At 38.1% G+C, this 16,963-nt stretch overlaps 1 protein-coding gene across 1 annotated transcript in view; it reads right to left on the bottom strand.

Annotated features, from left to right (window-relative positions):
• Positions 1-1,744: 1,744 nt before the first annotated feature.
• The window catches only part of pitpnb (phosphatidylinositol transfer protein, beta), a 44,989-nt gene continuing 29,770 nt past the window's right edge, over positions 1,745-16,963 (bottom strand). Inside the window, exons 11-12 of the mRNA XM_067433883.1 lie at positions 8,446-8,534; positions 1,745-4,623 (exon numbers count right to left, since the gene is read on the bottom strand). Coding sequence (XP_067289984.1) covers positions 8,487-8,534 — 48 coding nt within the window. The 3' untranslated portion in view covers positions 1,745-4,623; positions 8,446-8,486. The remainder of the gene's footprint in view (positions 4,624-8,445; positions 8,535-16,963) is intronic.

The following is a 16,963-nucleotide window of genomic DNA, read 5'->3' as shown; positions in this document are numbered from 1 at the left end:
GGTTTGACGCACAAGGGGCGGGGCTTCGCTTAAGGAAGCCTAAAAGAGATGTATAACGTATTGATATAATAGGTTAATAATAAACAAAAGAAAAACACTATGTCTTAAACTTCTCTTTTACAAATAGTAGATCTACATTTCTAGGTATATGTATCAATAACAGTTATTACAATTATTTATTGATTTAATATTATACATGTATATGTAAATTTGTGGGTAGAAAAATCCATCCCAATGTAAATAAGAAGTCATTTTTTGATTTTACATTGGGATGCATTTTTCTACCCGCAAATTTACATATTATAAAAACAATGCAAATAAAAATACGAAGCCTACTAAAAAAGCTTGATTCTATGTGCGAAACACTAGTTCTCTCGTTTACACAGCCTTTTCATAATATAAAGTTGAACGAAATCCTAAACGCTTCGGTGTAAATATTCAGTCATTCCCAAAATCCTTTAAATAGCCATATTCCTTTATGCACGGATAATGTAGTAAATATGCATCAGTTAATTAGTAAATTAGCAGATGCATGAAACGGGCTTCATTTTCAAGCTGTGACGAATGGCAGGCAGAGATAATGAATGTGTCTTCAGGGTTAATTTCCTGCAAGTAACCGGTGATTGTGATGTATTTTTAGAGCTCATTGCTGCAGCATGGGTCAAATTATTCCTCTTTACAACAAAAGCTCTTGAATGAATAGTGATTAAGAAATTGTAGACATATAAACCCTATACTACTAACTAGACTGTGTCTCACAAACCACAGCCATAAAGCTACTAAAAGGTTTTATGGTGAAATATAAGTGGCCATTTATTGATAGGTATGACTGAAGAAATTAAACTAATAAAAGGATAATAAATGGAGAGCCATAAGACTTATTTTGTAGGTCCCTCTGGTCTAGAAATCATTACCTGCTTCTTTGACAAAGAGGAACAGTGCCATCTAGTGCTGCTGTCAGGCACAAACACTGATCACAACGGGGACAAATCAGATCATACTGGCCACAAATGACAGAAACAGACATTTTCTGACAGAAACATATTCAACTAAAAATAAACTAAATTAGTTTACATGAGCTAGCAATGAAAAATATGTCTAAAGTATTTATTAATCTCTGATGTTCCAAACCTTCTTTCTTCTGTTGAACATAAATGAGGATATTTTGAAGAACTTCTGTAACCAGAGAGTTTTTGGGACCCATATTTCCCCCCTCCATATGGCAGTCAATGGGATCTGGTTAACCATATTCTTCAAAATATCTTCCTTTGGTTTGGAACAACTTGAGGATGATTAAATGACGACAAATTTTCATTTTTGGGTGAACTATCCCTTTAACATTAATTTTAACATTTACGAATACATAACTAAAATTAAAAGTTGTATCTTAATATTATTTAACATGAATACTTTTTGACATGAACTGACAATAAAAAAGTAGTATTTTTATTAACTAGTGTTAAAGATGAATACTGTAGCAAATGCATTGCTTATATTTATGCAATGACTAATACTTATTAGTATAAATATAAATGTATACATTTAGTTAAATTAAACCATCATATATAATTAATAATATTAATATATAATACGTGTTTATCAATAAAACATTTTTTTTAAAATATCTATTAATCATATATTTTTTGTGCAATTGTTTTTCTCTCCAGATTTTCCCGTTTTAAAATGACTGGATAAATCCAGGTTGTTTTCCAGAACTGTGACAAAACAAAACAACAAAACAAAATAAAATCCCAAGCACGACTGATGTCGAAATTTATTAGATTGTTAAGTGTTAAATTTATAACCAAATCAAAAGCTGCAGGAAAAAACAAAAAACATAATCAAATCACACCAATGTACATTCATTGATAGTTCCCCTGATTTTTCAAACAAACGATCAGAAAGACAGTAAAACAGCATCGAGTAATTCCCCAAGAAAGAAAGTCTCCAAGCTTCGAGTACAATACATGACAGATTCATGATACCTGAACCGCCCATGCCCACCCGCTAGCCTAAAAGCCCTGTACGTGTACAAAAGTAAACCACGATCCGTGAGACTCCAGACAGTAGACGTGTCTGACAGACAGACGTCAGTGCACTGATCGCTCTAGAGAACATACGAAAAGGAACAAACAAAACATGACTTCCTCCCGACCTAAGAGAAAAGAAAGAAACACTGGTGCACTATAATGTCACCTCGGCTGCCATGAAGGCTGAAGCCCATCGCATGACAAGTTGCATGATTGCGTGAACATTTGTGGACCTTGAAATGGGAGGAACGTTAAGCAGCAATACATGCGATCCGGCTTGAAGACTATTGCAAATGTGCGGCACGTTTCAACGCAGACATCAGGCCCTGGTTTGCGTGCACAAACTCCAGCCGTCAGCTGTCCATGAAAGCCCATCTATTAAAACAGACACTAATGCACTGGCCACAGTATAATGATACAAATCTGATCCTCTGGAGAACCGCACACACACGGGACACTTTAAAAACCTCTATGAAGGAGCAGGTAAAACAGCCCTGCACTGCGGGTCAAGACGGGTTTTTTTTTTTTTGCTAGGCTGGATGATCTGAGCTGGTGCAGGACGGCCAGAGGCGAGGACAACAGGAAGTAGAATTATTCTACGTGCACATCCTCGCTTAGCTCTGACCTGGTACGATATAGAAACTATACAAATATCAAGCTCTTTGAAACACGTCCTAAGCATCTGTTGAGGCGTCTACACGCACACATTCATGTGCAGAGCTCAGGGTTCCCACAACGTTTACAGGTGACCAGAAGAATATGATAGAGCTTGTAATATTCCTATAGAAATACATGAGTTACATAGATACAGTAGTGGGCAGAAGTGATGTCCGGAGGGGGGGTTTGTTTTAAGGACCCTACAAGTTCAATAAAACCATCAAATGTGAGGAATCTGAGAAAACTACAGCTTCAGGTTTTACTTTGCTATGCAAACAAGAGCATGCATAGAAAAATATGCTTTTTAATATTTCTTAAAATAGTTTTTAATATTTCTTTGGTTCACTCGCTATTCGCATGCGTTGTTAATTTCTTACGTCTGGCCAAAAACGATCGCACAATTTGTTGCTTCATTGCATTATCGTGAATAAAACAATCGACTCCAAGCTCAACTATGCAATATGCTAACAAAAACATCGTACATTTTTAATGTTTGAATAAAGGGTGAAGATGTCAATTTTCCTAGGCTGGACATAACTTTTGGCCATTAGTGTATGTATGCGTTAAATTTCATTAAATAAAAGATCTGGGTTCAATACAAGCGCAATGTAGATCTGAGAAAATGCTGATTTGTCCCTTGCAAAAAAATAAATAAATTGCAATTACAGTAATGCATTAAATAAGTACACAAAAAAACTACATGAGCCTCCTGCAATAGTCTCTTACTGACTGTGCCTGTGTAGGGACAGCGAATTTAAATCTGTTGTCATGACAACGCCAGTAATATTTGCATAATATGCGCAAGGATACCAGAAGAGGATCAGCACTGAGAAATGTCAGCGACCAGAGATTCATCCACCTGGAAAGGTAGTTAGACCTCAAAAGGACCATTTAGATTCATTGGAAACCGCGCTGTTATAACTGTGATTTGTGCTTGAGGGACTAAATTAAATCATTTTGAAAATTTAGATGAAACTGAATGAAGGCCTGGAAATCACGTTTCCCTGATATCTCCAGGTTTTCTGTGGCCGTGGGAACCCTGAGAGCGTTACAGGTAGATTAGCGATATATAAAAGCACTTTGCCTGTCCTACAGCCACTCGAAAAATTAAAAACAGCAGCAGCAGCGATTTGCTCCGGTAATTAGTTTGGATCTAGGAGTGGAGAACCATGTTCATCTGAAGAGTCCTCCTGGGTGTGTGTGTGTGTGTGTGTGGGGGGGGGTCACATGAGGGGTCTCTGAGAGCACGGAGACCCTCTCAAATACAGCCGCTAACATGCCTGAGCTCATGCAAAAGCCACTCGCAGAATAAAATAATCCATTCTGCGGGGTGGACGTGTGTTTTAGCGCACAAATGTGCATGCCGTGCAAGCAGCATCACACATTTCCCCAGAAAAACAAGATGGCAGGACTACGCTGACAGGACAAATCTAAAACCCCTTTAAAAATGATTAGGAAATAAAGCAACTCAAAAGAAGGGCTTCATCTAGGGGAGAAAAGACTAAACACAGACAGGGAAGTAAAGATCTCAATACGCACAGATATATAACCAAACAAAAACAAACAAATAATTGGTCCGATGCCTGCCAAAATTAAGTCGTTTTTTTTTTTTTCTGAATTAGAATAACACAACCATACAGCAATACTCTTGATATTTCTAGACGTCCTAACAACGTGGTAAGAGTCACTGGATGGACCCGCCTGAATCTAGAAAACAGGTCAAATGTCGTCCAGCGCACAAGTGTGTCCACCCTGTCCAGTACTACTGATCATTGTGTCATTCTTCGGTCTGGTGGAGGAGGACGGCGCCGCCGCTGGCCGGTTTGTTGGATGCGTTGATGCCTTTCGTCAGGCGTCATCGTGGTTGGATTCTTGTAGTTTTGCCTCATTGTTCGTGAGCAGCACTGGTGCCTCGAACCTGACCAGTTTTACGAAGCTACAGGAATGAGAAGAAAACGGTGAGCGTTAGGAAGCCAACATAATAACAGTAAACATGAATCATTCCATCATCACGTCCTAACCAGGCATGAAAACGCAATGCAGCCTATCGTGACAAACTCTTCCATTCTAATCCATGAGGTTTGAATTTGGTTGGAAATCTCATTGGTCGAAAATCCTCCAATATTAAACTCAAAACATAAAAAAAGCTAAATATTAATATCATAAAACACTAAAATAACTGTGTTATGAAGGTTTCATCTGTTAATGTATTAACTCACATGAACTAACCACGAGCAATACACAAATTACTGTATTTGTTAATGTTAGTTAATAAAAAATCCAGCTGTTCATCGTTTGTTCATGTTGGTTCACAGTGCATTACCTTATTATAACAAAACATTTAATACTGTATTAGTAAATTTTGAAATTAACATTAAGATTAATAAATGCTGTATGATTAATAAGTGCAGTTCATGTTAACCAATAAAACCTTATTGTAAAGTTTAACCCATTTTTTAATTGGTCTAAAAAAATATATTGCATGAGTGTTTGCTTGAGTGTTAAAACAAGGTTGGAAATTTTTTAACTTACAAAAACTATTTTTAACTTTTCTTTAATTGAAATAAAGCTGAAGTAAAATGTAAGTTAAATACTGAATGGAAAATTAACTAACCCTCATCCTTCCCTCGGGTCATTTTGACCCGAAACTCATTTAAATATTATAAAACATTGAGTGTTCATCCCTAGACCCTAGGACTTTTGTGGCACAAATACGAAAACTGTATTGTGCTCAAAATTTAAAAAAAGTAACAAATCCTCCCGTTGCGAGTTAATTTGACTCCCTTTGGAATAAAATGAATGCTTCAGAATACATAGAAAAACCTAAAAATGCTCAAAATTACAAGTAAAAATGTGAAACCTTTACCAAAAAAATATTTTATGATTTCTAAATGTGTATCTGAATGCGTACTGAAGAGAAACTGACTTTAGGACCCAGCTGAACAGCTCATCTGCTCCATAAAGAGCTATAAGGACATCTAGCGGCAAAAGTCAAGAAATATCATATTATATAATTTTTTTCAGGTCAGCAAAGACACCCTATGTGAGATATTTTGAGCTGATTTAAAAGGGTTATGCATGAAATTGTGTTACTTTGAATCTAGTCATCTCTGAAAAAATTGCATAAAAATGATTCATTGTTAAGGGAAAACTCCGGTGAGAAATGACCCTAGGGGTAATTAACAGATGGTTAGCGAGTAGATCGTTCTCTGCGATGCGTTTTCATTAAAATCGAATGTAAAGAGTTTTATCTCTAAAAACAGATTAGCTTATAACGCATGTCTTTGGGGCACAGGGTAAGTGAAATTAAATATTTATATATTTAGCACAGCGTTCGTCGCTCGACTAGTCGAGACTGTTTTCCAAGATGGCGCCTGACCGTGAACGCGTAATGCGCTTTGTTTATAAAGTATCTTCTTATTAAACTGTTTGTACTCTTACAAAGTTCTCAATGCTTCGGTTTGCATGTAGGGATCCTAATTATGCTGCCGTGTTAGTGTGAGGATATTTTTAGCCTTGTTAGTGGCATTAACTAGCGATTTAATTTCACTTACTCTGTGCCCCATAGACTAGTGTTATAAGCTAATCTGTTTTAAGAGATAAAACTCTTTACATTCGATTTTCATGAAAACGCATCCCAGAGAACAATCTACTCGGTAACCATCTGCTAATCAGCCCTAGGGTCATTTCTCACCGGAGTTGTCCTTTAATGCATTAGCTAACATGAACTAGCAAGCTATATTTAATTTACACCATTATTTTTAATGCTAGTAAATGTTAATGGTTTGTTCACCGTGCATTTAATGTTAACAGATACAACTTTTGATTGATTTTCTTTTTAAGATAGTAAATTAACGAAGATAAACAAATCATGTAGTGTTTTTCATTGTCTGTTCATGTTAACTAGTTTAGTTAAATAGTTGCAAACAAATGAAACCTTACATTTTTAAGTATTACCAAAATAAAATAAAAAAGTAGATGCACTTAATGAACTAACTCTGAAATTTAAGCCAAATATGAAAAAAATAACTAAAATGACAAAAGCAAATAAAAATAAATAAATAAACTGAAAACAAAAACTAATTCAAAATATTATTAAAATAAAACACTATATATATATATATATATATAAAATAGTATAAAAATAGTAAAAAAATTTTTTTTTCAAATCTAGATTTTAAGACGGAAAACACGAAAGTCTAAATCACTAATCACTTAACATACTAAATGTGTTTGAATCAGTAACACCAACTTTGCCTAAAAATAATAGTGCCTTAGTAAACACTGCAAATTACTTCTGATCTGCTGAGATTGTCTCAGCGTTGCAGCATTTAGTTTTCATTGTGCCTGGTTAGTGTGAATTCAACACTCACACGTGCTAAAGCGCACACACACACACACACACTCACTCACTCAAATCAAAGAGAGCAGAAACACACACGCTCGCATGCACCGAGTACAAACACACTCTGGAAAAATCAACAAACACAAAAGCAGTGATTAGAAAACCAAGAACACAGCACAGAGAAACAGCAATGGAGCGATGAAGAGAAATGAGAAATGAAGGACGGGGGGGAGGGAAAAAAAACAAGATTGGGCAGAGACGCTTGGAAAGAGAGGCCGAGGAGAGTCTCATCTCTTCCAGATCGTTTTATGGCACAGCCAAACGCAGAGGGAGGGAGAATAACACAAATATGAAGCGGCTGTGCTCCGCTATGACTCTCAACAGACGCTCAATTTCTCTCCAAAGAAAGTCTATAAAATTAACTTCATAACTGCCTTAGAGACGGTGCAAAATCAAGCAACACACGTGACCAATACGAAGGAATCGTTCACGTTCTGTCATCATTTATTGTCTTCCTTTCTGAAGAGCTGCTCATTTGAATATAATGAAAGTATATAGTGATCAGGGATTGACACCTTTTATGAAACAAACAAACTGATACGATATCTAGGTGGTTATTCTCTGCAAACATTTCCTAGCTCTCAAATCTCCTTTGGACTTCCGTATTTGAATATGCAAATTACATTTGAGAGCAAAATCACATTTTGGTATTGCACAGTTTCAGAAGACTTCAAATATAATCATAAAAATGTTCTCATAAATACAGCCTGTGGTCACTGTATGCTTTCATTGTATGGAAAACAAATGTGCAGATTCAAAACATCTTCATGAAAGAAAAAGCCATATGGAGTCGTTTGGAATGACATGATGACTGTGTTTGCATGCACTAACCCTTTGGGATGAGAATAATGGAAAAGAAAAAGAAGGCCATTGCAGCTGCTCCTGTAAACATCGCAACCTGCCTCCATTTAGAGAGCAGATCAACAACTCGACAGAAGAAAACGCTGCTTTTGGAAGCTACAGCCGTTGGCCTCCACACTTGCTTTAAACATCAAGAACGCCTCAAAAAAACTATTTTACCTTTCAACTGGAGTCTAAAACCATTAGAACTTGCAGATGAGCCTTTTTCAAGGAGCTGCAAACACCTGCTTTTAATTTGCGCCGTTGAGGCACTATTTTCCTCTGGCCTGAGCGAACGCTATTGGCCGGTTCAGCCAAGAGTTTGTCTGAAATGACTAACACTTTTACTCGGGTTGTGCTCACCCACACGTCAGCTGAGAGAAGAAAAGTTAGTTGTGGTTAGCTGAAATGGAGGCAGTGAAGTGATGGGTTAGTGGGTGGCGGCGGATGAAAAGAACGTGAGAAAGAAAGAGTGCGCGACGGATCGGCTGCCTTTCCTCCGGTACGACTTACGGAGTCTCTCCACCTGCCTTGTGCTACTAAAAAGGATTCGGCTACTCTTCGGCTGCCTTTGTGCCTCGTACGGATCCCTTTTGACGCATCTAGAAACAAAACATGCCGTTAGGTGCAATCTAAACACTTGCTGGTGTCGACCTGGAAGGAAAGTGTCAGGGAACATCAAAATAGGCAGTTCAGTTCAGTTCAGTTCAGTTTATTATTCATCCGTACAGGAAATTTAATTTGCACAAGTGTCCCAAACACATAATTTATACAATCACACACATCATTACAATTACAGTTGGTTTAACATAGAAACGGCAGTCGGTATGAATGAGTGTTTAAATCTCTTTGTTCTCCCTCCTATTGCTCTGTATCTACGTCCTGATGGAAGTACCACAAACTCTCTGTGCAATGGATGAGAAGAGGAATTAATTATCACATTGGCTTTTTTAACAATGCGCTCTTTAAAAATGTCTTGCACCGATATCTGGGTAACTCCAATAATCCGAGATGCAGTCTTAATTAACCTCATCAATCTATTCCTGCTAGACAACGTAATACAGTCAAACCATACAATGACGCAATAGGAAATAACAGATTCAATAAAACTCTGATAAAACAGTATCATTAGCACTCTACAGACCTTAAAAGAATTCATTTTCCTTAGGAAAAACAAGCGTTGTTGGACCTTTTTACAAATGGCATCAGTATTAGCATTATAGTTTAATTTATTATCAATCACTGTACCCAAGTATCTATACTCATCCACCAGTTCAAGAGCTCTACCATTAATAACAGTAGGAGAGACAGGAATAACAGACTTTCCAAAGTCTATAATCATATCCTTGGTCTTAGCTAAATTTAAGTTTAGGCCACAGTTTGTACACCAAGAAACGAAGTCCTCAACCACAGAACCATGCGATGTCTCCTCATTTGCTAAAAGGCTCACAATGACAGTGTCATCCGCAAACTTCAGTATATATCTCTTATCTAATGTAGTACTACAATCATTGGTATATAAAATAAAAAGCAGTGGCGAAAGTACGCACCCTTGAGGAGAACCTGTGGAGGAACTTAACATGGAGGATATGTGACCATTGACACGCACACACTGTGTCCTATTTGTCAGAAAATTGACTATCCATCCTACCAGATTAAGATCCAGATTAAATAATTCCACAAGCTTCTCGGCTAGCATATATGGCCTTATTGTATTAAATGCACTAGAAAAATCGATAAAAGCTAGCCGTACCCTTGCTTTTTGAGTCTCCAGATGTTGAGTTACTAGATGCACTAAAGTCGCAACAGCATCTTCAACACCCCTCCCTGCCCTGTACGCAAATTGGAAGGGATCTAATTTGTCTTCTACATACTTCAATATTTCCCCTCTCACAATTTTCTCAAATGTTTTCATCACCAGAGAGGTGAGGGCTACTGGCCTAAAATCATTTAAAACCTTAGGATTTCTACACTTTGCCACAGGAACAACTGTGGAGTGTTTCCAGATTTGTGGGACAATTTGCATCCTAAGAGAAAGATTAAAAATCTGTGTAAATATACCACTTAACTGTGAACTACATGCTTTCAGTACCTTGCCACTAATATTGTCCGGTCCAGGGCTTTTATTTACTTTTATACTTTTAAATAACCTAGCCACTGTAGAAGCATCAATATTAAACATATTACTTTGTGAATAGTCATTCTTTAACTTAACATCATCATCATCATCCTCATTAAATCGTAAATAAAAATTGTTTAATTCATTAGCTAAAAACACATTAGATGAATATCCATTTAAAGAGACCATAGTCCTATTAGTTTCCTGCAAACCTGTCATTAATTTCATTCCGTCCCAAACCGCTCTTAAGTCTGAGTTTAAAAATTTACATTCTATTTTGTCTTTATAGTTATGTTTTGCCTTTGCAATAGCCGCTCTAACTTCCTTCCTAATAACAGAGTAGGCAATTTTATCACCGCTTTTGAAAGCAACCCTTTTTTCCCTTAAAAGATTTTTCAATTCTGCATTAAACAAGGGCTTATTGTTTGAATGGCAGGTAATCACATTAGTCTCAATCACATTCTCAACACAAAAAGAAATGTAACTGCATACCACATCAGTCCACTCATTAATATTATCCGACAGTTCGTAAAAAACAGACCAGTCCGTACACTCGAAGCATCCTTGCAGTGCTGAAGTACCCTCCTCACTCCACACCTGAACCTTCCGTGTTTCTGTACCTCTCCTCCGTAGCACAGTCTTATATATTGGGAACAAGTGCACCACATTATGGTCTGAAGAGCCCAGCGGGGGCTCAGCAACGGATCTATACGCACCACGGATAGATCCGTAACACAAGTCGAGAGTCTTAACGCCTCGAGTATTACAGGTAATGTACTGATGAAAGTGGCTCAATGTTTTTCTGCAGTTACTGTGGTTAAAATCACCCATGACCAGGCACGGGGCGTCCGGTGATATAGACTGAAGTCGTTGTAGCACAGAGAACAATATATCGTTGGCATTTTTTATATTGGCTCTTGGGTGGATATACACAACAGTTAGGAACACTTGAGGAAATTCTCTGGGCAGATAATACGGTCTCACGGAAATAGACAATAGCTCAATGTCCGGTTCACAGATTTTCTCTCTTACAGTCACATTATTACACCATTGTGGGTTAACATAAAAGCATACTCCACCTCCCTGTCGCTTCCCTGTTGTGTCTGGGTCACGATCAAGGCGTACTGGTACTCCAAAACCATCGAGGTTGAAAGCGGAGTCAGTATCTGCGGGCGTCAACCACGTCTCCGTAAAGGCCAACACACACGCATCTCTGAACTCGCGTGTGTAAGCAACTCGTGCCTGGAGTTCATCCACCTTGTTTTTTAACGACTGGACGTTAGCAAGGACTATTGAGGGTAACGGCAGACGTTTTTTCCTTGTTAGAATCCTCACCCGCTGTCTCACGCCACCCTTCTTGCCTCTTTTCCGTACCTTCCTACTTCCACGATATTCTTCATCAGGACCAAAGAGCTGGTTACTAGAAGGCGTAAAAATGTCCTTAATAAGGGGAACATTTGCGGGTTGCCCTGGCACCAAACTGCCTGCATTCAGTCCAAGGAGAAAGTCCCGGGTGTATTGAATCCTGTTCGGTAATGTTCCAACGGCCAAATTAGGCAAAAGTAATAAAACTAAAATAAGCATGGCACTCATCTTCCTTAAAACCATCGCCGAAAAAGATGTGTATATATATATATATATATGTCTTAAAAAAGTAAGCCAAAAAGCACCGTCTACAAGCCACGAAACGCACTCAAACAAACAAGACGCAAGATGCAATCACACATACTACAGACACCTGTGCGAGTCGCCGCATGAGCAGCGCCAAAAAATAGCAGAACATCAATAGCAGAACATCAAAGCATATCTGAGTGAATGCAGGTAGAAAAGTCTTTGTTTTATGGGAATCAACCTACCTACTTAAGTTTCTATATAATGAGCTGGGATTTGAGAGTTTTTGTGTGTGTAATTTTTACACAATGTGCATTTTTTTTGTACTGAGACAAGTTCCCAGCAATAAACGTTTCAGTACTGCCAAGAAAAAATTAAATATCAATTCTCAAATAAATACACCCAATTTCTTTACTGTAATACAGCAATAATCATGCTGTCTAGGAAAAAAAACACTTAAATTCAGAACATTATAACTGTGAAAATAGACAAATTATAACAGTACTGGTAAAAAGTTAGAAAACAGCTGCATATATTTAATCAAAATACAGTAAAAATTCTTCTTATTATTACACATTAATATTACAATAAAAATATATCTTTTTTTAATAAATAACTGGTTTCTGTTGTAATATATGCTAAAGTGTAATACAGTGCTTCTCAAACTTCTTTGGTCAAGTCCCCCCTTCAACCTATGAAAAAATGTAAATAAACATTTTGAAATTACAATTGTGTTGCTTTTAAAATCAATCAAGCACATGAAGCGCACATATGCTTTAACTGTCCTTGAGAATTTTTTACTTATACTTTTATAATGGCTTAATACTGATCACACATAAACAGGTTGTGTTTTAGGTCATATTTAATTTACTACAGTGATAATCATATATGCACAAATATTGTCTGAAACACATATTAATGTTAATTTTTTTTTTTTATTTAAATGAAGAGGCAGGGTGGTGTTTTATATTTCGTTTGTTAGAAATATACGTGAAGCTAATCAATATGAGTTGCCTTAACCACATTTGTGTGGCTTTTAATGTTGAATATTTTTTTGCGAAAATGAAAAGAGGCAGAAGTGCTGTTTTAAGACATATCGTTTTATTGTAGCCTAAAATATACATACAGGAGTGAGAGCGAGCTAAGCTATCATAATGCTGGCGTTTTATTAGCAGAGTACCGAACTTGTGTCCTTCCAGAATTCGTTCTTCTTTGTCGAACTTTGACGCGAGACAGGCGGAAGTACTGCTTAAAGCGGCCTTAATCCAGGTGCAGCTCCTGGAGCGTGTCAATTTCGCTTCAAACGCTCGTTTTATTGGACGTGCGATATAACTCTATTAGCATAGGAGGACTCGCATGGGCCTCTCCTCCTGGCCAAACACATTAACACTGAATCCGAGAACAAGATATGCCTCATCATATTTTCTGAATTTAGCTTTTGAATGACCAGCACCTGTCTGGGATGTCTGCGAGACCGCATCTACTACTTTTCTCTAGCATTTTATAAACTGATTTTTATTGACTTATTACAATGTTAATGGTATTTTTGATCACATAAATGCAGCCTTGGTGAGATTAAGAAACTACTTTTAAAAAATTTAATGTTTCCAAACTTTTGACCAGTTTTCTCTCTCTCTCTCTCTGTGTGTGTTTGTGTGTGTTCATGTTTTTCTAGCCTGGTGGGGACTTTAACCTGAATGCACACAGACTCATGGGGACTCGTGTCACTGTGGGGACATAAATTGAGGTCCCCATGGGTGCAACAGCTTGTAAATCATACAGAATGAGATATTTAAAAAATGTAAAAATGCTGAAAGTTTCGTGTGATGGGTAGGTTTAGGGGCAGGGGTAGTGTAGGGGGATAGAATATATGGTTTGTACAGCATGGCGAGTCCCCAGAAAGATAGCGCACCAGACGTGTGTGGGTGGGTGTGTGTGTGTGTGTGTGTGCGCGCGCGCGCGTATTTATGTATTATGTATGTGAATTAGATTCATTCTTTAAATTACAAAATATTTATTATTGGGTAAACCACAATTTTTTCATTTCAAAAAAAGAAAAAAAAAAGTCCAAAAATATACTTAATTTTCGTATTTTTAGGAAGAAATATGATGCATTCATGACTTGAGCAAAGAGGCACTGAATGGGTTAACGTTGACATAATCCTCACTGGAAATTTTTCACCATTATTTCCATAAAAGAGGTTTTGAAAAAATATATACCCTGGAAGGATTTTGTAAAGCACGGCAAAGCCAAAGTAAACTTGATTCGTCAAATATTAGTCCAAATACATACTTTCTGCTTGGCAACCGGATAGTAGCAGTGTAAAAAAACCTGTTTGTTTAATATAAAGTTTTACTACATATGCTGCTTGTTTAATAAAGGCCAGCCTTAACAACTGAAGCAAATTACAGATTAACTGGTTAGGAGACAGATATAACTCGTAATTTGACTGATGGCTTGACGGTTAAGGAATCACTTTATTGGTCTTGGCCAACCGTGGCTTGAGAATAAAACTAATAAGCGACTACGCCTTCGGGATTTGGATGAGAATGTATTGATCGATATTTCCCAGGCAGTGAGGAGTTTGTGGTTTTCCTTGGCTGCATGCTGAAAGCGATCACAGAGCGTGTCAGAGTTTGGAGAGACTGCGTGCCGTTGGATCGTCATATTTACTGGGTAGAGGAAAGAATCTGGGCCAAATACTATACACTTGAGCTGGGACGCATTCAACAAAAACACACAACTGAAAATAGAGAATAGGAGAGCATTGCCAGCAGTGACCAGCGGTAAAAAAAAACCCAATATAGCTCAAATCTGTAACCCCTTCAATAACATCCAGAAGCCGGTTTAAATTCAGTCTACAGTCAAATAATGACCCCTGGTGCTAATATCACAGGTACTAACGTTTTATTCTACATATAAACGCCCACGTTACGCTATAAAATAAGTCCAGATGTGCACTGCAGGCTGATGATATACAGGTTCTTTATATATATATATGCTAGAGAAAAGCTAGTTATATACAAGTTAATTATTTTCCATAATGTAATGATAAAAATTAAACTTTCATATATTTTAGATTCATTGCACACCAAATGAAATATTTCAGGTCTTTTATTGTTTTAATACTGATGATTTTGGCATACAGCTCATGAAAACCCAAAATTCTCAAAAAATTTGTATATCATGAAAAGGTTCTCTAAACGAGCGATTAACCTAATCATCTGAATCAACTCTAAACACCTGCAAAAGATTCCTGAGGCTTTTAAAAACTCCCAGCCTGGTTCATTACTCAAAACCGCAATCATGGGTAAGACTGCCGACCCGACTGCTGTCCAGAAGGCCATCATTGACACCCTCAAGCGAGAGGGTAAGACACAGAAAGACATTTCTGAACGAATAGGCTTTTCCCAGAGTGCTGTATCAAGGCACCTCAGTGGGAAGTCTGTGGGAAGGAAAAAGTGTGGCAAAAAACGCTGCACAACGAGAAGAGGTGAGCGGACCCTGAGGAAGATTGTGGAGAAGGACCGATTCCAGACCTTGGGGGACCTGCGGAAGCAGTGGACTGAGTCTGGAGTAGAAACATCCAGAGCCACCGTGCACAGGCGTGAGCAGGAAATGGGCTACAGGTGCCGCATTCCCCAGGTCAAGCCACTTTTGGGCTACAGAGAAACAGCACTGGACTGTTGCTCAGTGGTCCAAAGTACTTTTTTCGGACTAAAGCAAATTTTGCATGTCATTCGGAAATCAATGTGCCAGAGTCTAGAGGAAGCCTGGGGAGAAGGAAATGCCCAAATGCCTGAAGTCCAGTGTCAAGCACCCACAGTCAGTGATGGTCTGGGGTGTCATGTCAGCTGCTGGTGTTGGTCCGCTGTGTTTTATCAAGGGCAGGGTCAGTGCAGCTAGCTATCAGGAGATTTTGGAGCACTTCTGGCTTCCATCTGCTGAAAAGCTTTATGGAGATGAAGATTTGGTTTTTCAGCACGACCTGGCACCTGCTCACAGTGACAAAACCACTGGTAAATGGTTTACTGACCATGGTATTACTGTGCTCAATTGGCCTGCCAACTCTCCTGACCTGAACCCCATAGAGAATCTGTGGGATATTGTGAAGAGAAAGTTGAGAGACGCAAGACCCAACACTCTGGATGAGCTTAAGGCCGCTATCGAAGCATCCTGGGCCTCCAGAACACCTCAGCAGTGCCACAGGCTGATCGCCTCCATGCCACGCCGCACTGAAGCAGTCATTTCTGCAAAAGGATTCCCCACCAAGTATTGAGTGCATAACTGAACATAATTATTTGAAGGTTGACTTTTTTTGTATTAAAAACACTTTTCTTTTATTGGTCGGATGAAATATGCTAATTTTTTGAGATAGAAATTTTGGGTTTACATGAGCTGTGTGCCAAAAACATCCGTATTAAAACAATAAAAGACCTGAAATATTTCAGTTGGTGTGCAATGAATCTAAAATATATGAAAGTTATTTTTTTTATCATTACATTATGGAAAATAATGCACTTTATCAAAATATGAATTTTTTTTAGAAGGACCTGTACAGGTTGTACATGTATAGTAGAAAAATACCAATTTTTCAGGACTATAAGTCAGACTTTTTTTTCATAGTTTGGCTGGTCCTGCGACTTACAGTCAGGTGCGACTTATATATCAAATTTAATTCATACCGCCTGACAAGAATAAACATTTAGCTACGTCTACAGCCGCAAAAGGGCGCTCTATGCTGCTCCTGTAACCTACCCCTGAAAAAATTAACTGAAAACAGAAAAAAACTGTTAATTGAAATATTAAGTGAAAGACAACAACTGAGAAAGACTGACCACAAACAAAATGCCCCCCGAAAAGAAGATCTTATTCTGCAAATTACAAACTCCAGGTAGTAAAATATTCAGCCGAAAATGATTCAAACGTTGTTTCGCGCGGCTGAGCCTCTCCCAGCAGAGCGTTGTTCAAGCTCCATCTGTGGACTTGTTCCTTCAGCTCTGAACATCTTGCTTTCAGTCCGCGATTAGCTTTCTATGTTTTCTTCATTACAGTTAAAGTAACCTCTGCTTTTCACCAATCCCTCACAAGTTTCTTACTTACTTCAAACTTTCTTTCTGCGGCTGATTATACACAGCAAGCGAACGCGGCTCTCGCTCTCCACACTGCTTCTGCCCTGCCAACGTTTGCGCGTACGGTGTGATGCTGGCTTTATAGTCCAGTATAATTCGACTTATAGTCCAGTGCGACTTGTAGTCCGAAAAATACGCTACTTAGGCTCAGTGTTTCCTGCATCACTA

This window comes from Pseudorasbora parva, chromosome 23 (assembly GCF_024679245.1).
Source record: "Pseudorasbora parva isolate DD20220531a chromosome 23, ASM2467924v1, whole genome shotgun sequence".
Lineage (NCBI taxonomy): Eukaryota > Metazoa > Chordata > Actinopteri > Cypriniformes > Gobionidae > Pseudorasbora > Pseudorasbora parva.
Note: the sequence above shows the minus strand (reverse complement) of the source record. Positions and strands in the feature narration are given on the sequence as shown.